This window comes from Camponotus vicinus, unplaced genomic scaffold (genome assembly GCF_025532165.1).
Source record: "Camponotus vicinus isolate PSW18456_S1 unplaced genomic scaffold, iyCamVici1.0 SCAF_7, whole genome shotgun sequence".
Taxonomy (NCBI): Eukaryota; Metazoa; Arthropoda; class Insecta; order Hymenoptera; family Formicidae; genus Camponotus; species Camponotus vicinus.
Genome location: NW_028141979.1, coordinates 2,899,905 through 2,920,730, shown reverse-complemented (window position 1 = coordinate 2,920,730; position 20,826 = coordinate 2,899,905). Strand labels below are relative to the sequence as shown.

General features: G+C 30.3%; 5 protein-coding genes across 13 annotated transcripts; 3 read left to right on the top strand and 2 right to left on the bottom strand.

Annotated features, from left to right (window-relative positions):
* Nucleotides 1-118: 118 nt before the first annotated feature.
* Nucleotides 119-3,154, top strand: LOC145975251 (sodium/bile acid cotransporter 7). Of its 4 annotated transcripts, XM_083105599.1 has the most exons (7): nt 119-451; nt 1,081-1,107; nt 1,242-1,405; nt 1,586-1,812; nt 1,954-2,097; nt 2,287-2,533; nt 2,622-3,154. In XM_083105599.1, exons 3-7 carry the CDS (start codon nt 1,264-1,266, stop codon nt 2,864-2,866), a joined length of 1,005 nt encoding a protein of 334 aa, XP_082961725.1. In that variant the 5' UTR covers nt 119-451; nt 1,081-1,107; nt 1,242-1,263; the 3' UTR covers nt 2,867-3,154. The 4 variants fall into 4 exon arrangements, with proteins under 4 accessions (XP_082961725.1, XP_082961726.1, XP_082961727.1 ...); XM_083105600.1 differs by lacking the exon at nt 1,081-1,107; XM_083105601.1 differs by lacking the exon at nt 1,081-1,107 and having other exon boundaries at nt 232-325.
* An 86-nt stretch (nt 3,155-3,240) lies between these two features.
* On the bottom strand, nt 3,241-10,214 carry Swm (Zinc finger protein swm). 2 transcript variants are annotated; one of them, XM_083105594.1, is made up of 10 exons: nt 9,986-10,214; nt 8,960-9,078; nt 8,568-8,868; nt 8,229-8,390; nt 7,617-7,984; nt 7,194-7,436; nt 6,121-6,636; nt 5,242-6,023; nt 4,728-4,982; nt 3,241-4,371 (listed from the first exon to the last, which is right to left on the bottom strand). In XM_083105594.1, exons 1-10 carry the CDS (start codon nt 10,042-10,044, stop codon nt 4,285-4,287), a joined length of 2,892 nt encoding a protein of 963 aa, XP_082961720.1. In that variant the 5' UTR covers nt 10,045-10,214; the 3' UTR covers nt 3,241-4,284. The 2 variants fall into 2 exon arrangements, with proteins under 2 accessions (XP_082961720.1, XP_082961721.1); XM_083105595.1 differs by having other exon boundaries at nt 6,121-6,624.
* Sgt1 (suppressor of G2 allele of skp1) lies at nt 10,186-12,708 on the top strand. Of its 2 annotated transcripts, none has more exons than XM_083105607.1 (6): nt 10,186-10,311; nt 10,390-10,690; nt 10,773-10,883; nt 11,192-11,390; nt 11,882-12,078; nt 12,500-12,708. In XM_083105607.1, exons 2-6 carry the CDS (start codon nt 10,649-10,651, stop codon nt 12,518-12,520), a joined length of 570 nt encoding a protein of 189 aa, XP_082961733.1. In that variant the 5' UTR covers nt 10,186-10,311; nt 10,390-10,648; the 3' UTR covers nt 12,521-12,708. The 2 variants fall into 2 exon arrangements, with proteins under 2 accessions (XP_082961733.1, XP_082961732.1); XM_083105606.1 differs by having other exon boundaries at nt 10,199-10,311; nt 12,496-12,708.
* A 146-nt stretch (nt 12,709-12,854) lies between these two features.
* Nucleotides 12,855-14,980, bottom strand: LOC145975252 (mitochondrial potassium channel). Of its 3 annotated transcripts, none has more exons than XM_083105604.1 (3): nt 14,876-14,980; nt 14,541-14,692; nt 12,855-14,058 (listed from the first exon to the last, which is right to left on the bottom strand). In XM_083105604.1, the coding sequence occupies exons 2-3, from the start codon at nt 14,646-14,648 to the stop codon at nt 13,246-13,248; spliced, it is 921 nt and encodes a 306-aa protein (XP_082961730.1). In that variant the 5' UTR covers nt 14,649-14,692; nt 14,876-14,980; the 3' UTR covers nt 12,855-13,245. The 3 variants fall into 3 exon arrangements, with proteins under 3 accessions (XP_082961730.1, XP_082961731.1, XP_082961729.1); XM_083105605.1 differs by having other exon boundaries at nt 14,960-14,978; XM_083105603.1 differs by lacking the exon at nt 14,876-14,980 and having other exon boundaries at nt 14,541-14,803.
* Nucleotides 14,981-15,585: 605 nt separating this feature from the next.
* Nucleotides 15,586-20,221, top strand: LOC145975162 (S1 RNA-binding domain-containing protein 1). Of its 2 annotated transcripts, none has more exons than XM_083105434.1 (3): nt 15,586-15,871; nt 16,883-18,781; nt 18,992-20,221. In XM_083105434.1, exons 2-3 carry the CDS (start codon nt 16,901-16,903, stop codon nt 19,766-19,768), a joined length of 2,658 nt encoding a protein of 885 aa, XP_082961560.1. In that variant the 5' UTR covers nt 15,586-15,871; nt 16,883-16,900; the 3' UTR covers nt 19,769-20,221. The 2 variants fall into 2 exon arrangements, with proteins under 2 accessions (XP_082961560.1, XP_082961559.1); XM_083105433.1 differs by lacking the exon at nt 15,586-15,871 and adding an exon at nt 16,341-16,476.
* The last annotated feature ends 605 nt before the right edge of the window (nt 20,222-20,826 follow it).

Sequence of the window (20,826 nt, the reverse complement as noted above, 5' to 3'; positions counted from 1 at the left end):
AAGAATATTTTTTTTAAATTCGTTTTCAAAAAATAAATAAGAGCTAAAGAGAATTTATTTATGTATAATTAAGTATATATATATATATATATGTTTGAAATTAAATATTAATAAATGTTTTTTTTCAATTAATCGCATTAAAAAACAATGATATACATTATTATATTATTTTTCAAAATTGTGTGCCAACTCTATGATTGATCGAAATAGATGTCATGAAACGAATCCCATGTTACGAATATGTGCCCATGGAAACACTTCATCTCCAAAATAACAGAAAGGATATTGTGCCATGTAACTGTAACAGACAGCGATATTGTTTGGTGTAATTTATTAAACATGATAAAAAAATGAGAAAGCTCTTAATCTTAAATTAAACAAGGAATGATAAATTAATTCTTACGAATCGTGTAATATACACAATCGTCAACTGATAATAACCTTCAACGTCGTAAATAATTTTCTGCATGTTATTGAATTTATACATGAAAATTTTTTATAGAGAAAATCAAATGTGTCATCTAGATAGTAATACATAAAATAGCATATGCATGTGTAATCATATTACATACAATAATTATTAAATAAATAAATGTACATAAAAAGCGCTCTCTTATTCGATCAGCACCATTTCAATTCCTTAAATATATTACAGAAAGTATACTTCTCATTTTACAAATATTTATATAACATTTCGTTTTACATTTGTTTATTACTTGCATAATATTTTCACATGGCACAGAGATGATAGAGATGCATAAAATTGCACAAATGTTAATGCTTTTGCTCTTTCATAATTTTCATAGAAAGTTTTTTACTTAAAATGTTTATTTACCACTTTATTCACAGTATATATTAGTTTTTTCTTTTTAAGATAAAATTTAAATAATTAAATCATAATATTTCTCTTAAAATTGTAAAAGTTTGACTGACATTTTCTAATCATTGCCAGTAATTTATTTTTAGGATACATTTATATATTATGCATACAAGTTTTTATTATTATGCATATAAGTTTTTTACAATGAAATCTTTAGTTAAGATTTTTCATATAACATTTTATACATTTTGTTTCCAAAGATTTAGCTTTCACGCATGCTTCTTTAGGTAAGATTATCAAAAATAATAACTATAAATTTTTAAATATATGTACATTTTATACGAGCAGATATTTTCTTTATGCTCCAAAATGTTATATAACAAAAAATATATGCATTATATATATATTTTTTTTCATTTAGGTATGTCCCAAAATAATTTAAAATGTATATAGAATCCACTCGTATTAATCTACCTCTACAACAGAGAAGAAAAACTAATCTTTTCTATCGATATGGATATGTTCTATTAATGCTTATTTGCATGATATTTGCATCTATTCAACCACATATTGGTGGGACAAATGGTAATTAATTTTCCAAGTCAATACATATTTATTGTCAATAAAGAAAAAAAAACATGTGTATATACACTCAGAAAGAATACAATATTTTTATTTATATCAAAGAATAATAATATTTACTGATATTATGATTGTTAGGACTGTATTATGACTAATATTATGATATTGTATTTTTTATTACAGGCATAATCAATGGAAATTTTATCATTCGCTATTTTGCTGTGCCTTTAACATATTTAGAAGCTGGATTATTATGTGATCCTAAATCTCTTTATTCAACATTAAGAAATGGCTATCTTCTGACATTTATCATGACTTTCATATACATTTTGATGCCTTTTTTAGCACGTATTGGGACATATCTATTGACTTATGCAAAAGTTAATGTGTGGTTACTCAAAGGAATAGAGGTAATTAAAAACATTTGTAACTTATTAATTAATTCTTGTTAATACAATGTATGGACTGAATAGATATTTATCAAAGTTTTATGATCATGATATATCATAAATACATTATAGCTGGAAATTTTATATGATTATCTCTTGTAGGTGCTTTATTGTATGCCACCACCATTTAGTACAGGACTTGCTTTATGTCGTTTGGCGCAGGGTGATTTGCCTACAAGTGTAATTACTACACTAGTATCACATTTTGGAGGATTATTTTTATCTCCCATTTTACTATATCTTATGGTAAAAACTTTTTTTATATACAATTATAATATTTCTAAAGTATTTTTTTAAATTTTTTTCTCTTAAAGAGAATATATCATATTTAATATTTTATTTATATCTTATTTTATACATATATATATATTTTTTTCAAACTAAATTAAAAAGCTTATTTTTGAAGTAAACTATTTTAAAAAAGTTATAAAATAGTTAGGAACGTTTACTCCACCATTAGTTGGGATTAACATCAAAGAGACCATATACGGTACACTTATTCCTTTGGGCATGGGTATTATGCTACGGTCATTTATATTGAAAGACAAGTATTTGAATATTAATACAGGATGGTTTTCCCAAGGATTATTGTTGACAATAGCATACCACTGGTTTTGCGACGCTGTTTTGGCAGATGCTTCATCATTACAAGCAATAGATATACTGCTCTGTGTACTTATTGGTAAGAGTTATATTTATTTCACATATTTAATTTTCATTTAAGGATAGATTTCCCATTCTATATATTCAATTGCATACATCTTTTGAAGCATGCGTGGGTCAGCTCCTTCTTAGCAGCTTATGTTGGATCTTGTGCTCTCAATGGTTGCCGCGGGATATCTTGTTAGCCGCGCTATTCACCAGCACTCACAAATCTGTTGGTCTTGGCAATTGGATTTTACGAGGAACATACCACGGTTCAGTTCATGGACCAGCAGTGAATTTACCATTAACGATATTACCTGTTGCACAATTACTGTTAGGTAGTTTGTTAGCCAGTTGGCTAGCTCCGTAATAAAAAATCTAAAGTGATACTATTTTGTGATATCCATATCTCAATTTATAGAGATATCGGTTTATCTTCCAACTAGTCTTTAAATACAATAATAATTTTGGTAGTGTAACATCACATTTATGCACTAGGATATTTTATATCTTAAAAATGATTTATGGAACAGCTTCTAAAAATTATTATAAATACATTTTAGAAATAACATATTTAAATAGACTATATATATGAAAAAAATTTACATTGTAAATAAAATCTGGGAAAAATATAAAGAAATAAATTACATAAATATTAAGTCAATGATTAATGTACTGTATTTATAAATATTTTAAAGGATGTTAATTATACACACTAGGTAAACTCAATGCAAAAAATCATCCTTATATTTCACCAAGTTATTTTATTCATCCATTAATTAACGAAATTATCTGGAATAATTGCATCTTGGAATGAGCAATTTTTGTTGAATATGAATATTTATATATATTATTTACAACATCGTTATTGTGTGTAATTTGATACTTACCTTGAAACTGGATGGAATGGTTCATGTGTAAGAATTATATGTGTTATTGCTTTATAGTCTGGATTAAAAGAATTTATGTAAATGATGCGCGAAGTATCACATTGTATGATTTTCAGCAATCTAATTCATTGACATCTTTTAGAAAGAAACAGTAAGAATAATACATTATACTTTGCATTATTACAAGAACCGTTTTAAATAGATACAATAGAGATAAAAGTCAACAGCCAATCGAGTGAAGTGTGTTATGACTTATCATTGAGTAATACAATATAATATAATCGCGAATACCTATTCGTATCATACAAGTTACAAATATAGTTTCCTCATTCTTCGAGTGAAAAATTCTGAATATCCTCGAAATTACACAAGCTCCTACTTATCCTAACGTTTATCTAACGAGCCTTTAAAACAACAAGAGCTAGGAAACGCACGGTTTGAATTTCTACATATAGAAGAAGAGGACTTGAAAGTTAGAATAAGGTGTTTCTTTTTTTCCCATATAAAACATAGCGATTTTATTCTACAAATAATGGGGATAAATTTCGCTTATTACTCCTGTTCTGGAAAGTTTTGCAGTTTTTCTTTTTCATTTTTTTTCTCTATTCGTGACGCGCCGTATTCAATATGGTACAATATCGTACCATTGTCGGTGCGCATGTAAAGTATATTCAATAATATTAACAAATAGTGTAACATTCATGATAACGCTGATGAGCACGACATAATCGGATTTTTTCGTGAAAATCATGGCAATGGATGCATCAAACGGCGGTGCAGCAATGTAGGCGTAAGTGCCGGGACGTATGGCCGTACGGCCAGCCCGAATGATCACGCTGTCGTTACGTTTGACACCAAGCTCCTGTCACAAGTGGCTCTTATCCTGACGCTGACGCTGCTATCGCCGCCAGCTGCGCGACTCGCCATCCTCATCCTCTTCTTCCTCGTTCTCGTTTTCTTCTAGAAGTAGCGCTTCTGCTGTACCCTGAAAAAATTAAAATCTTATTAATACTTGCAGATTAAATTAGCATAAAATATTGGAGATGCTTTTATTAGAGATTGTTATTATCACAATCATTTACATCAAGTAAATTTTTTTCTATATAAAGAAATAATGTGTTGCGTTTTATATAATTTCATACAAAATCCAAAGAATGAGACGAACAAACATTCTGTCTATGATATCCTCTCACGGAATAGAAAAATAAAATATTTTATAATTAAAAATTCTTTGATTAATAAAAATATATCAAAATATCTGGAATATATTTATCTTGATTTTTCAAATAGTAATTCATATAAATGGTAAATTATTTAAGAAATCGCAATATTAAAGCTCACTTCCAAGTCGATATCTTCGTCTGTGGCAGGTGCAGTCTGTTCAGAACGTGACGAAAGTTGTACAGATGCGCTCGAATTACTACCAGCCCCTCCACGATGTAAATGATGACCAGACACCCAAGTTATCGATAACAGTCTATCTTGAAACGTGCGTCCTTTTACTAGGGCAACCTCAGCCTCCTTTCTCGATTTGAAAGTGATCACGATTGAAGGAGTTGCATCGTCTACTATTTGATTCACTATTTCACCAAATTGCTAAAGCACAAGAGAAATTTGCGAAATTAATTGTATGTCGTGCGCTTAAAATATTACTCAAAACATGTGAAGCTTTAGAGTTGCATGTTTATAATTAATATAAGTAATATATAGTTTTGCACGCGCAAATATCGTATCTTTTTGTTTCTCACTTTCTGTTCAATTATTTTCGAATAACAAAGTGATTATATTGTATTAAAATTTTGTTTTAGATATACATAGAATACAAATATATTGAATACAAATGCATAAATCTTACTTGAAAATGCGCCAAGACTTCCGCCTTTTCCTCGGTTTCATAACCAGAGACTAGAAGACTCGTTGGCCGATGATCTACCGAGACATGAGCAAAACTTCCTCTGCCACGGCCTCTGTAAGATAACGTGTGGGTGCCGCGTGTAACTCGATTAGAAGTTCTCGCGCCTCTACCGACAGTGGGGTTCGCGTTCAAACCCAACGCGGCCGCTTGAGCTCGAAGCTCGTTCAACCTTTTTTGCAATTCACCAGCGTCTTGACCCTCTTGTTGCGCGGTCATTAAATCTAACTCGGCATCCAGTATCTCTTTTTGAGTCTGCTCTCTAGATTTCACCTGCGACTTGTTGATTTGACCATTCGCGGCTAGATCTTTGCGCAAATTATCGACTGATTGTTGCATAGCCTTTATTGTTGGCATGATGGAATCTTTTTGTTCCGGATTCTTCTCGGCCTTATCGATCAAGGCGCGCAATTCAATCAGATGTTTGTCTAATAACTCTTGTTTTCTTTTACGTAAATCAGCAGTCAATTTGATTGCCTCCTTTCGCTTTTCTTCTTGCTTCTTCTTTAATGTTTCTTTAGCAGCTAATATTTCTTGTGTTTTCTTTATCGCGAGAACCTTTTCTTCTCGAGTAGGAACGACAGCAGCTTTAGGCGAAGTTGGAACTAAGGTCTGCGTGACTTGTTCCTCGGTCGAACGACGCGTAGGAACGTATTCGTTATCTTCAGCCTTTGTTGGTAGTGTTACAGCGGCGCCTAGTCTTTCTTTCACAGAAGGGCGGCATCCTGGAGACAACGAAATTTATTATTACATATTACATCATGTTTAGAGAATGTTTATTGTATTATAATAATAATAAAAGTGTATGTAATCATCTCTTACCTGGGGGCACGTTTTCAATAGCTCCACTAGCCGCGTTATTATTGACATTATTGTGCCAAAATACTTTAATAAATCTATTATTCAACACAGCCTCTGTGCTTCTGTAAGCAGCCTTTGCTTCAGATGGCATCATGAAAGTAACTAATGCTGCTTCAGGATCACCACCAAAATTAACTTGAATATTTACAATTTTACCAAATTTGCAAAAATGATTATTCAATTGAGTTATATTGTTTAAGGTTCGTGGAACCTTTTTCAGTTCGAGAGAACAATTGCCCGGATTATGCACTACTCTCTGTTTCGGTCCCAAACGATTAAAATCAAACGATTGTTTTCGTTTTAAGGGATTACTTTGGGTATGAGTTATTTCTGACGAATTTGTATGGGGAATAACCGGTACACTGATCAGTTCTCTTTGTGTCCTGCCGTAAATCCCGGGTGCGGGTTGCGGATGTCTACCCCACGGCATGCGTGGCTCCATGCTGGGCGCGTCTGGATTATATTCTGCAAAAGCGTCTGACACATTCAACTTATTATATTTCAGAGAATATGGAATACTGCACTTGTTATAAACTATAACATTATAATACAAAATTGTGTAATGCAACTCTATATATTTCTTTTCTTTCTTACCTAATTTATCAAATATTTTACTTTCGATATTAATTCTAATTAGAATTAATTTTAATTATAAAATTTTATTCATATACAAAAACAAACATCTCATTCAATTTGGCTAAAATTTTAATTTAATTGTAGTTGAAAATTGCCAATATATAAAAATTTTTACGATGCCTCGTTTCAGCATAGACTGCATTCTCTCCCTTTTTTTATTTTAACTGGTGATTCAATCAATATGACATATATCTAAATGAATGTATATGTATATAAATGATATATGTATATAATGATATTTCAATATATATTGCAATACTAACAATTTATATGAAAACATGGCCATAATATATATAATAGATAATTTTTTTTCCATTTATCATTTTCAAGTTATCGTTTTACAATATTACATTAAATAATTGAAATTATTAATAGATTTTACATGTAGAAATACATACCCATATTAGAATGATGATTTCTTAAATGAGGTGGTGGTAAACTGGCAAGAGGAAGATGCGGCGGTGGCGGATTACCATTAGGACCCTGTGGTGGTTCTGGTACTGTAGCCACTGGGACTGTGCCTGGAGCTTGGGGGCCATGTGCAAAAGTCAAAACTCCACTTAATCCAACATCTTCCAGTACAACTGGGTCCGTTCCGTGATCATAAGGACAAAGATCTCCTCTCATACAATATCCTTTCTCTATGAAAATATTAAAGATACAGAGAAATGACTAATCAACTCAATTATTTAAGCAAAATTAAATAATTTTTATTTAATATTATTCTTGTAATATCGAGAATCGCTATCGGTTTAAGTGTTTAAAAAAAGTGACAACGTTTGATAGCTTTCTATTTTTGAATATCATACCATTGTACATACCGTCGAAATCTCTGCAACGTCTTTTTGCTTGTTGTTGAAAAGAAGTTGTTTGGTTATTTGGAATATTACTCGCAACAGAGACAACACTTTGTATTGATTGACTAGTTGTAGATAGCCTCATGTCTACATCTCCGTGATTACTATCTTGAGTCGGAGTACCACCACCAGGACTTGCTTCGATTCGATCTGTCCTATCTATCTCTATTCTCTCGAAACGATCGATCTTTTTCCGTTCTATTGATCTAGAACGCGATCGAGATCGAAGCGGAGTCGGAGATCTGTTTCTAAACCTTGCTCGATGGTCACGATTGTCTGGACCATCGCGTATCCTAGGTCGTATCGGTGATGTACTGCGACTTCTAGTACGTCTAAAAAATAAATTAGTTAAATATCTGAGAATTGCTTGAAAACTTTAAGAAAGTGTGGAGATTTAATTAATAATTGACTAAAAAAATATTTATTAAAATAATGATTTTATCTATTTAAATGCATTTTTCTTAAAAGAAAGATAGATCATAGAAACGTTTAATGAAACATTTTGTTTATATTTCTCAATAAAGTTTTTAAAATATTAAGAATAAATACATTTCTTCAAATGTTAGAAAAACACACCTGCGATCATGTCTTCTAGTATTAGGTGGGGATTCATTCCTCCATGGTCGACTTCTATCTCTTTCTCTGTCGCGCCGAATATGTTCTCTACTTCTGGATCTACGTCTGTCCCTTTCCCAAGATCGTGAACGTGATCGTGTTCTTGATCTCATTCTGCCACTTCTATATTGCACATAACATGTGATGGTATAATTAAAAAATCCCAATATAATAAACTAAATTATACTAAAGCTTAATATGTGAAAAAGAAAAAATTCTAAAGTTTGTTAGCTTTTCTTGTCATAATCTATATTGTTTTTTCATTTTTTAAAACATATAAGATTACTACTAAATTGTTACCTGCTTCGAGAACGTTTTCCTTTTTCTTTATCCTTGTCTGAATCAGATTTCTTGGTCTCCCGTTTACTAACTACAGCAGGCGCGGAACCATTGATTTGAAGCGGTACAGGTGGATTTGTAATCATAGGTACTAGTGGAATTGTTGTCTCCAATATTTTCTCTGTCGAGGATGGTACAACTGGTGCTGGTGGATTTACACCAGGTGGTGTCCCACCACCATCAGGATCACTCTTGGAAGGTGGGAATACATAGTTCTGAGTCTCCAATGTTTTAAAAAGCAATTCCACAAAGCTTTTAGTTTCTAAAAAAACAGCAATTTCAATATATTTTTAATATCATAAATAGATGATTAAATTTCTAATTTAATAGTGAAGTGTTATATATAAATATACCGTTTTGTAGAAATACATCCAATTGCTCAACCATACCACCACGTAATTCTTCCAAAGTCTTGTCTTTCTTAACCAATGCATAGACATATTTAGCGAGAGCAGCAGGATCTGCATCACATCTAATAAAAGAAAATCATAGTTGACATTAATAGTTGTATTTAATAAGCTTTTGAATGTTATCCTTTTAATTCAAATATGATTTAATCCATCACCGTTGAATCATTTAAATTCAAAAGTATTTTGGACAATATAAGGCACTATAGAAATATAAACACAAAATGTTTAATAAATTTAATTAAATGTTCATATTATAGACACAAAACATGAATTATAATAATTTTTAAAATACACATTCTTGTTCAAAATAATTAGAAAATCGTTTCTTTCAACAAGAATATTTGTGGAATAAATAAAACATCAGTGATTTGTGTAAAATTGTGATACTTTTATATGTAAAGTCTCCTCATGATCAAGATTACACACTGAAATAAAGTTTTTTACAAAACACAATATCTATTTGAGATTTTAGCATTTGCTAAAGTAATCTATTAATTATCTTAATCGATATAGAGCGTAACAAGCTACAGTTATCAAAAGATAGAAATATCGCAATTTCATGCGTGTAATACAATAATACAACACATTGTTGCATGTTATGTACTACGTATTAAAGAAGAGATCAGCAAAAGTTATCGCAGCCCAGTCTCAAGCTTTAATTCTTTCACGTATTGACACAGATCAGTAAAATAAAAGATATACATTACTAGAAGATTAGTTGATGGTTAGATTTATAGAGAGAGTCTGGACAGAATGTTGAAGAAGGGATGAACACAAGTGTCGAGAATGATTTATCCTGTTGGTCGTGTCACAGGCAGGGGGGTAATAATCCCCGGTAGTACCTCGTGTAAATATCATGCCACACACGGAGATCATAGCGCATCACATGTACGGCCATTTACAACATCAAACGAGTACAGATACACATACGCGTAAAGATACACTCTCTGGGTAAGCTGGCCTACTTACAGCGGCTCCAACACAGCGGTGAGCCACGCCTTGAATTGATCAGGATTGTCGATTATCATTTTCAGCGTTTTGTTGAGTTAAGGGCGCATAGATAACTTCGTAAACGCTCGTCAATTTCGCGGATTTTAAGAGCGACAATAAGTACTCTCTCCTAAGTAAAGACGGTCGCCATTCTGGAAATCAGTCGCTGTTATACATGTAACAGTCACGGGCAACTAGAAGCCGTCCATCGTCTAGAAAGCATCGTGAGAAACAGCTGCTGCCCCGTCGTGGATTTAGATTACGGTTAGATGTCGCTAATGATCGCCAATAGAAACTCTGATAAGGTATTTGGTGGAATTTAATGCTGGTTCTCATGATTTTAAAAAGTCTGAATTGTAGATGTATAGATTTATTTATTACAGATGTCCAACACTGATAGTGAATTTCGGAGCATAATCCAATCCGAGTTAGATGTTAGATTAGATGGATTTCGAAGTGTTTGATTGATCAAGTCAGATCAAGTAAACTGCAGTACACAGTTGCCTGGATTGTTTTGCAGCATCCTTCGATTATTTGATGATAGCAGATGATAGGAAGATTCGAGAAAAATAAACATCCCATATTTGACGTTATGTTTTACCATTTCATAAAGAAAGTATAATTGTGAACGATAAAGATACAATGAGTGCTGACAACGTTATCACCACAATGGAAAATAATGTAGTAAGTTTATACACAAATAATGTAATGTAAAAATATAATCTCGAAATATCTAGATACAATGCTCAATTTTCGTTTTGTATAGATGCCCGTTCCAAAAATAAAACATGATTGGTATCAAACAGAGACTCATGTTATCGTGACAATACTTGCAAAAAATACGGAAAATGTAAAAGTTGTGTGTAAAGAAAATACGGTATGTTTTTAGAAGCTTACTTATCTACTAAGATATCAGGAGTTAATTTATTTGTTAAAATAAAAGTGTATCTTAAACAAAAACATTACATCTTGCGATGATTTTATATATGATAATAATAAATTTATATTTTCCTTTGATAATACTCGAAATACCTTGATATCTAAATATTGACAATTATAATTTGAATTGTCCATAATTTTTAGATTGTTATATATATGGTACAAAAAAATTAAAATTTTTAATGATTTAAATTAAGAATAATGATATTTATGTAAACTGCTTTATTTTTATAAATTACTTTTCAGCTAAGTGTATCTGCAAAATTGCCGTCTGGTAATGAATACAGTTTAGAATTAGATTTGGCTCACCCGATAGTAGTTGAACAATGTACACACAAAGTGTGGCCATCTAAAATAGAAATCAAACTGAAAAAACAAGATGATTTTAGATGGACATTATTAGAGGGAAATCCAGTTGAACAGAAAGTAAAACCTATACCAAATGGTAAATTATAAATCTTTTATTATTTTATAAAGAAATATATCTGGGAAAATATAAATATCTCAAATTTTTATGAGATGAAGATATAATGTCTGCTAATAGTATTTGGTAAATTCATGTCCAACATATCAAAAATTTTGAATTTTATTAAGTATTTTGTTTTATACTTAGTTTATTTTATATTTTATATTATTAAATAATAATATTTATAATTTATATATAATGCAATAAAATCTCAAATTTTTATTGTATATTATTTGAATATGATATTAATAAGATTGATATTACAGGCAATATATAATAGTAGCATCATAGTAAAAAAAGAAGTTCTATAAAATTAACACACATTTTAGAGAGAAATACTAATATATATAATAGTTTCTAAAAATTTTATTACACTATAAAACTAATATATATTTATTATATATTTTTTGATTATAAAATTATAGATAATGAATAATTACATTTCTCTAAACTTGTGTATATTATTTAAGAAATACTCCAAGCTAGCCAACAAACATCTAAATATCCAAGTTCCTGTAAAGTACATAGAGATTGGGATAAAGTAGAAAAAGAAATAGAAAAACAAGAAGCTGAACATCCAGAGGGTGATGCAGCAATAAATGCTCTCTTCCAACAAATATATGGTAAAGGATCTGATGAAGTAAGACGAGCGATGAACAAGTCCTTTGTGAGTAAAAATTTATATTTTTGAAATTAAATGAAGAAAAAAAGAGATATTAATTTAAAAGTTTGTTCATAATGTCACACATTGCAAATCTTATGCAAGATCTATTTACAATAAGTATTTAAAAACATTTATTTCTACTAAATATATATCTTTTGTGGCAATTCAATTTTGCATAAATGAAATAAATTTAATTTATTTCTAGCTACTTCTAATTGTACAATAAATGTTATGTTAAGATCAACTTATTGCATACAGTGAAATTTTTTAATTTTTCATTCCATATCCTAAAAATAACATTTGATTGAAACTAGTTTATTATATTAAAAAAATATATATATAAATTCTTCTCAATATATTCTTATTAATATAATATAATAATCTATCATAAGAAATATATTTAACAATATCCTCATACAGATAGAATCTGGTGGCACTGTTCTGAGCACTAATTGGGAAGAAGTGGGACATGGAACAGTTGAGAGAAAACCACCAGATGGAATGGAATGGAAATCTTGGGACTCATAATTTCTGACAAATTTTTAAATATCAGTTTTTCAGTGTTTCTCTTGTATGCAATAATTATATTCAGTTATCATATCATTAAATATAAGATATATATTATTGAAAGTATATTAATACCTTTATTAATATTTTGTAATATTTCTCTTTTTATGCACATTAATTCAATAGTATAATATACTAATTCCCATGTGCTTATCTTATATAATTATAAAATATATAAATCATTAACATTTACTTATACCATTTTACATTAAAAATTTGTTTATTTAACAGATCTAGAATTACATCTAGAATTTACAATTATAATTACAATGTTGTAATATTTTAAAGAAAATTGATGGTTATAAAACATATCTTACAATATGTATGGATTGTGGAAAATATGAAGCATTACGTCCAGCAAATATAAAACAAATATAGTAGCTTTCTTTTCTTACTTTACAAAAAACATTTCCTACTTCAATATATATTACATTAATATTTTTTTCTACATTTTTCATTGTTCAAGTTTTATGATATATCATAAATCTCTCTTTGCTTTATGAAAATTTGATAAAAATATACATTATATATTAAAGGAAAAACAAGATTTATATAAATTTAATTGCATGTTATTAAACAGTTGTATATTTTTATAAGTATTTGTTATTTGTAAAAGATATATGACCCACATGCATAAATACTTTTTTTAATATAACTTGCTCCTGAAATTAACAAATATGCTGAATACTTGGCAGAAGCCACGAGAATATTAGATGAATTATTCGAACTGTCATTCTCCTTTTCTTTAGTAATATTTGTAGATTGTTTGGATAATTTGCTATCAAATGAAAGCAATATTTTTTTAAGATTAGACAACTCATTTGTGTTTAATTTATGTAACGATTCATTCTCTTCCTGTACTGCCTGTATGATATTTCTTACATCTAGTATCCTGTTATTGTTAAGTATCATTGATCCAATTAATGATATAATTGCTATTACGGCAGATGCAAGAATAGATAAATATTTATATTTTTGTGCATTTAAATTCTGACTGTCATGATATTCTTTGATAGCAGTAGCTAACCGAGTGAAATTATCGCTCTCTTCTTTCTCTGTTAAAGCAAGTTGATTAAGGACTTTACGTTGTTCTTGCAAGCACTTATTTTCCATTATTGTTAAATGTACAAATTTAGGGTCATCTCGTTTTGTTTGAACTAATTCAGCATAGAGTTCTTGCAATTTATGAGTCATGCTTGTTAATTCTTTGCTCAAGATTCTTCTATTATCTTGACATTGGAACAATTTATCTTGAATAATAACTACTTGTGTTTTAGCTGCTTCAACAGCATTCAATCCTGTTAATTCGTTGTACCATTGCCACCATTTAACAATTTTTTCTGGCAACTCTGTGCTTGGCTGTAGTGTTTTGGTATTTAAATCTTGCATAATAACAGTTCCTTGATCATTAAGTTTCTAGATCATAAAAGTTAATGATTATGTATATAATTATTATCTACAATCTTTCAAAATTATAAATTGATATTTTCATCACAGATTATTCATCTAATTAGAAGTTAATTCTTTTTTTAACAAAAATATTAAAACACTTTTTCTTAAGGTTGCAGTAATTAATAATAAAAACATTAAAGAAATCTCAGGTACAGTTGAATGGTATCAGAATCAAAGAGATAACTGTTGAGAATTTTATTTTATATTTATTTTATATAATTAATCCGATTTAAATTTTCCCTAAAAATTTGAAAAATTTCTTGAGTAACTGACTGAAATTGTACATAAAGACATAATTCAACGCATAAGAATCCAATCGGTATTCCAACTCAATGTGCTTTTTAAAATAATTAAATTAATTGCTATTGCTCATAATACGTTTATCAATAAAGAAAACATGTTAAATCGAGGTAAAAACGTTTTGCCTTGATATCTTTAATACTTACTTTTACAACAATATCACATTTCTCAGGCGCAACGTTTTGTGCGTTAAAAAACTTGTTCTGTGCTTCCTGCGTAGCATTTTCGACAATTTGCTTTGCATGTTGAAACATCGCATTTTTCCTCTTTATTATATTAATCAATTGTCGATAACGGTCTACCATTTTTAAGAAAAACGATATGAGAAATAAATAACTATATTGGATCACACGTATTCCGACATACGAACATGATAAAATTAAAGAGCTAACCTAACCTAACCTAACTTTCTAATCTTAACCTAACGTAATTTAATCTGTACTTATAAATGTCATCGGGATAATTCAAAATATGTTAAAACCTTTTGTTAAAAATTGTATATAATTATTTAATAAATATTATTGCAATTAATTCACTATTTTTAATAAAATATTTCGAATTTTACTTTTACGTTAAAGAAACACTGGGATTGGTCCGTTGTTTCGACTATTGTTTTCGAGAATCAAGATGTCGTACGAATCTAACTACCGTGATTGGTTAATTCCGATGCTTCAAGAATCGCAATATCGTTCCTGAGATTTCAAATCACAGTGAATTACGAAAGACGTGGTGACGGATGGGTTTCGAATCGCTCTGCATTTTTCGCAATTTTTGTCGTCTAAAGTGAAATTCGCATCCCGGGAAATTGTCAAAAGTCCTCGCATATTTTGCTCTCGTTACAGAGGTATGTTATTTTGTAATTAGTCGCATTTATTACATTTTTTCGTAAATCCGTCTTATTTTAATTATTAATATTAAAATATCGCGAATTTTATTTATACGTTAGAAAATGGGAGCATTATTTATTTGAATTGCATTTTCTTATTTATTTTGCTCTCTCTTCTCGTGTAATTTTTCTCTAGAGTAAAAAACGGGAAAAATTTTGCCGCCATTCGACATATTTGTTCCTAAAGAAAAGTTACTGAATGCGAGAAATGCAACTAAAAACACAGTTGGCAAGTGTGATGTCACTTCGATACTATCGAGAAGCGATATTGCGATTCTCGAATTGATTTTGAATCGCGAGTCAAGAAACGCGTCGTGGCAGATCGTGGAATGTATTCGTGTGTCACTGTATATTTTTCGCGATTATTTTTGTCTAAAAGTGAATTTTCTGCGCGAAAAGTTATCGTGAGTGTTCCGTAAAGTGTTTATCGTGACGCGAATGTTATATACAATCGTTATTATTCATCAGTATCGTTACTTCGACATCGCTGACAATTCGCTTCTGTGTCCGGGATGAACAGTCTGCTTTTCCTGCCGATATTTTCTGATTTTTTCTCCAGAATACAGTGGAACTGCAATTAATCATCACCAAGTAAGTGCACATAATTTTTTATAATTAATTGCACGATGATATTATTTTTATTTGTAACAAATTTTTATTTATATATGTGTATCTATGTGTTTGTACAACATATATGTGATAGGTATCTGACATACATGCGTGTGTGTATTTCTATGAAATTATTAATTTTTTATCCGAAAATATATATAATTTAATATAATTTAAATAACATTTTTAGCAGAATTATTTGTTCCTTTATTACAATTATTTTAATTATTATAATAATTTAAATTAATGAAAGAATGATTGATCAAAATTCTTGAATTATCCCTGAATCGGCATCGCTTGTCAATCGCAAAATTTTGAATTAAAAATTTTGCGAATCTTTAATAATACTTCATCGATGCTACGATGATGATACATATAATGCCGTTAAGATGGCAGAACTGATGGAGAAACGGAATTTTTAAATGCCGATGTATAGTGTTTACAATCTTCCTCAAAGTTATACTATTTGACTGTTAGGTTATGATTGTCATCGGTATAAAATTCAAATGATCTTCATATTTCCGTTTTAGTTTACACATATTTAGCTAATATTTAGGTTCTATTATATATCCATATATACTATATAGGTAATCCATTCACAATATTATTATAACTAAATATTAAAAATAATTTTATCTTTTTAAATTAACTTAAACTTTTTTATATATCAACTTATAAAAAACGTTGTTTCTGTAAGAATATAAAGAGACATTGGATAAATTTTATAATAAAGTTTTATCAGATAATAAGTTTTACAATAAATAGGCATATAACATGACTTATATATATATCTATATATTTTTCTAGCCATTAATTATTATTTAATGTAAAAAAGGATGTATTGTTGCATATAATAGCTGAGCATTTTAGTATAGAGAATTTTTGATTGAATATTATTGTAATTTGTTGAAAAAGTACAACTGTATACATGGTGCTATTATCACCATGTAAGCCACAAATATATATTTATCAGAAAACTAATTTATTTAACAGACACAAGAGAACTTTAAAATGAAAAGAAACTTACGAGGCAAGCGTAATCAGCCAATAATTGAATCAGATTCAGATGATGAGATAAAACCAACTACTCATAAAACCAACTACAAATTACCAAAATCTGAAGATGAAGACTATACAATGGAAAATAATCAAACAAAAAAGAAAATTAAAGAAAGTAATAAGCAGTCAACAAAGAACAAGATGAAGAAAAGTACGCAGAATAAAGTTGTTAAATCTAGAAAAAGAAAACATCAGGAAGAAGATTTAAAAACAATTAGTAATAAGAAGATGAAACTAGAAGAATCATCATTTGATGATCATTCAGATGCAGGAGTATTGCAACATAGTCAGAAAGATTTTATCAAAACTGATATAAAAAATGATGTCAAAATTAAAGAAAAATTAAACTCCAGTCTTTCACAGTGTACGGAATGGACAACTACTGATTACATAAGTGAAATCAATAAAATAGATAAACATATTGTTAAAAAGGTAATAAAGCTTTTCCAAGAGGACAACACTATACCTTTTATTGCAAGATATAGAAAAAACATGACTGGATCTATGGAACCTGATCAGTTGAGAGCACTTAAGGAAAGTTTTGAGGAGGCAAAGATTATTAAACAACGCGCTGCAACAATTTTAAAAACCATCGATAAAGTAGGGAAATGGTCGCCAGAAATTCACTCTACTATCATGTCTACAAAATCTCTTGCTGATCTGGAAGATATTTATGCCTTATATAAGCCAACATCAAAACGACTTCTGGCAGAGAGAGCGAGAGAATTGGGTCTTGAAAATATTAGTAATGCTGTTTTACATGGACAAAAAATAACTCCATTAGTATCTCTGATAAATAAGGAAAAGGAAGGCTTACGAAATGAGCAACAAATAAGAGATGGTATTATACATATAATAGCGGATGTTATTACCAAGGATAAAGAAGTTTTTGATAGAGTGACATCTTTGCGGAAAAAATCTACTATTTACATACAAACATCGCAGTGTAAAACAACAAAAGATTCACAGAATGTAAATGAACACAAGTATAAATATTATTTTAATTTTAAATCAAGAGAAGATATTATTAGGCCAAATCAAATACTGGCCATTAATCGAGCCGAATCGCAAAAGATTATCAGTGTGAAAGTTATAGTTCCAGATACTTTCGAACATACATTTAAGAAGTTTTGCCTGTCACAATACACATATCGTATGGGAAGTGCAACAAAATTACACCAGGATTTACTCAGCGATGGTATTGATTACGCTTACAAGAAACTGATTAAACCTCAGGTGGTACGTCGAGTACGGAGTGAGATGAAGGAAAGAGCGGAAAAGGCAGCTATACAAGTATTCGCGACTAATGTTAAGCAATTGCTGCTCACTTCTCCTGTACGAGGTGAAATTATTCTCGGCATAGACCCGGGTTTCTATCACGGGTGTAAACTCGCTGTTATATCGGAACACGGCAACGTTCTCGAGACGACTGTGATACATCCTCATAAGAATGAATTATCATTTCGCATTGCAGCTGACAGTTTGGTGAAGTTGGTGAACAAGTATAAATGTACAGTATTAGCTCTGGGAAATGGTACAGGATGCAGGAAAACTGAATCCTTCCTAACAAAGATGATACAATCAAAGATGTTTGATCCACTAGACGTGAAATACACTATTGTTGATGAATCTGGAGCATCGATTTACAGTTGCAGTTCTGAAGGACAATCAGAATTTCCGAATCTCGATCCAAATCTGGTATCGGCTATCTCGATAGCTAGACGCTTGCAGGATCCACTTGCGGAGTTAGTTAAAATAGAACCGAAGCATTTAGGAGTCGGGATGTATCAGCATGATCTTCCTGAAAAACAATTGATGAATACTTTGGACGAAGTTAGTATAAATTTGTTGTTTGATAATAAATAAATATTATAATATGAAAGGAATTTTTTTGTGTGTTATATTAAAGAAAATCATTATATATAATTTGACTATTAGACAAAATTAAAGTATAATTTTTAATAACAACTTTAAAAGGATTTGAATAAATAATGATGCAATAGGTCATTCCATTATATTTTTACTAAGAAAAAATTATTATAGGTTGTCACAGAGGCTGTGAGTTTTGTAGGAGTCGATGTCAACACAGCATCCCAATGTCTTTTGCGAAGAATAGCTGGTCTCACAAATTCTAGAGCTACAAGCATCATAGAATGGCGAATTAAACATGGAGCATTCAGGAATAGAGAACAATTGTTAGACGTGAAGGGTATTGGCAAGAAAACATTTGAACAGTGTGCGGGATTTATAAGAATTCGACCAGAAACAGCAATGACCAGCTTGCAAATCACGATAAAAGATAATAAAAAATCGAAGAGTGATCTTAATCTCTTAGATCAAACATGGATCCATCCAGAATCGTATGGGATAGCGAATAAATTCCTAAGACACTGCCAATGTAAGTTGGACGATCTTGGTACTCCGGCATTTATTGAAAGGATAAATTCACACGCGAAAGCGGGATGTGCCAATTTAGCTACGCAATTCGATACCGACGAAACTATTATGGAGATTATAATTAAAGCTCTGACCATGAAAAAGGATGAGGATATACGTTTAAAATCGAATTATCCGCTGTTTCGCGACGGTATGCGGTATATCAATGATTTGAGCGTCGGTACCGTATTAACCGGTGTCGTGCGAAATGTCACGGATTTTGGAACTTTTATAGACGTGGGTATGGAAGGCACTGATGGATTGATACCTATTAGGTACATAAAAAATGAGACTCTGCATATAGGTCAACGTGTGGAAGTAAAAGTAATCCAAGTCGATGTGGCACATAACAAGCTCGCTCTTGAATTAATAAAGACATTGTAAGTAATCATATTTATTTTTTTCGATAAAGAGGAATTACGATAAAGAGCTTTCGTTACATTGGTATCTACGAAAATATTCCTATCAGAAATACCATATATTTTGTTTTGCTTACATGTATAGATTGTTTTATATTTACATGTAATATGTATATATAATTTGCGTATCAAAATTATAAAGAAAAAAATAATATAAACTGCCATATTTTTGCACTAATCTAATGTTAGTTAATAATGTTGCCTAACAAAATGTTTGTAATATAACATGATAAAACGCTTCAAACTATTATAGCATCAAACTATTTTATTAGCCATGTGATATTTATATTAAGTGAAAAAAAGTTTCATCATTGCGTTGGCGTTAAATATATCTTTATAAATAATATTTATGTTCTAGATTTAATTAAAACTTAACTATATATTAAACTAAATATAAGTGCTGTATAATGTAACAATAATAGATATAATTTCTCATAAAAAGATACATTTGTGTATATTAGTATATCTTGTATATACAATTACATATACATGTATTTAAGCACATTTTGCGATTTTATTACTTTATATACTGTTATCTAATGTTATTCTCCCTTTCTCTCTTTTACTTAAATACTTGGGGTTTGTGTCTATCATCTCTTATTCTTGTTGCATTACAACAAGTTACTCATGGGGGTAGTTTATCCCAGAAAAATGGATTCCAGTCTCTTTATGTCGTGCAACGCGACCGCCTAAAACGAGAACTCTATATGCGCGGTTGCAGAGAGTTCGCAAAACGAATTCCAGTCACGTACTAACGTGCCTTTTCCCCCGCTGCTAGCAAAAGTACGGTCCGCAACGATCTACAAGGGAAGTAAAAGGAGGATGTATACTGCATTGGATGCTGCAGGAAAAAGATCGCAATTGCGACAGGCCGACAATCGCGGTTGAACCTCTTATTTTTCAACCCGGATTTTCTTCTTCCCTTGATAAAATAAAAGATTAAGATTTGTTTCATAAAAGATTAAGATTTGTTAATTAATTAATTAAAAAGTTATCGCGCTATTAAAGTTTTATTTGTGTGTG

Bases quoted from the DNA above. Each gene is read 5' to 3' on its own strand.
- LOC145975251 (XM_083105600.1), top strand. From the start codon at position 1,264: ATGTATATAGAATCCACTCGTATTAATCTACCTCTACAACAGAGAAGA. The intron at 1,813-1,953 runs GTAATTAAAAAC...TATCTCTTGTAG, and splicing joins GGTTACTCAAAGGAATAGAG to GTGCTTTATTGTATGCCACC. The intron at 2,098-2,286 runs GTAAAAACTTTT...GTTATAAAATAG, and splicing joins CCATTTTACTATATCTTATG to TTAGGAACGTTTACTCCACC.
- Swm (XM_083105594.1), bottom strand. From the start codon at position 10,044: ATGATAATCGACAATCCTGATCAATTCAAGGCGTGGCTCACCGCTGTG. The intron at 6,024-6,120 runs GTAAGAGATGAT...CGTTGTCTCCAG, and splicing joins TATTGAAAACGTGCCCCCAG to GATGCCGCCCTTCTGTGAAA. The intron at 4,983-5,241 runs GTAAGATTTATG...CTTGTGCTTTAG, and splicing joins AAGTCTTGGCGCATTTTCAA to CAATTTGGTGAAATAGTGAA.
- Sgt1 (XM_083105606.1), top strand. From the start codon at position 10,649: ATGAGTGCTGACAACGTTATCACCACAATGGAAAATAATGTA. The intron at 10,691-10,772 runs GTAAGTTTATAC...CGTTTTGTATAG, and splicing joins CCACAATGGAAAATAATGTA to ATGCCCGTTCCAAAAATAAA. The intron at 12,079-12,495 runs GTGAGTAAAAAT...ATCCTCATACAG, and splicing joins GAGCGATGAACAAGTCCTTT to ATAGAATCTGGTGGCACTGT.
- LOC145975252 (XM_083105603.1), bottom strand. From the start codon at position 14,699: ATGGTAGACCGTTATCGACAATTGATTAATATAATAAAGAGGAAAAAT. The intron at 14,059-14,540 runs GTAAGTATTAAA...TTTATGATCTAG, and splicing joins AATGTGATATTGTTGTAAAA to AAACTTAATGATCAAGGAAC.
- LOC145975162 (XM_083105434.1), top strand. From the start codon at position 16,901: ATGAAAAGAAACTTACGAGGCAAGCGTAATCAGCCAATAATTGAATCA. The intron at 18,782-18,991 runs GTTAGTATAAAT...AAATTATTATAG, and splicing joins TGATGAATACTTTGGACGAA to GTTGTCACAGAGGCTGTGAG.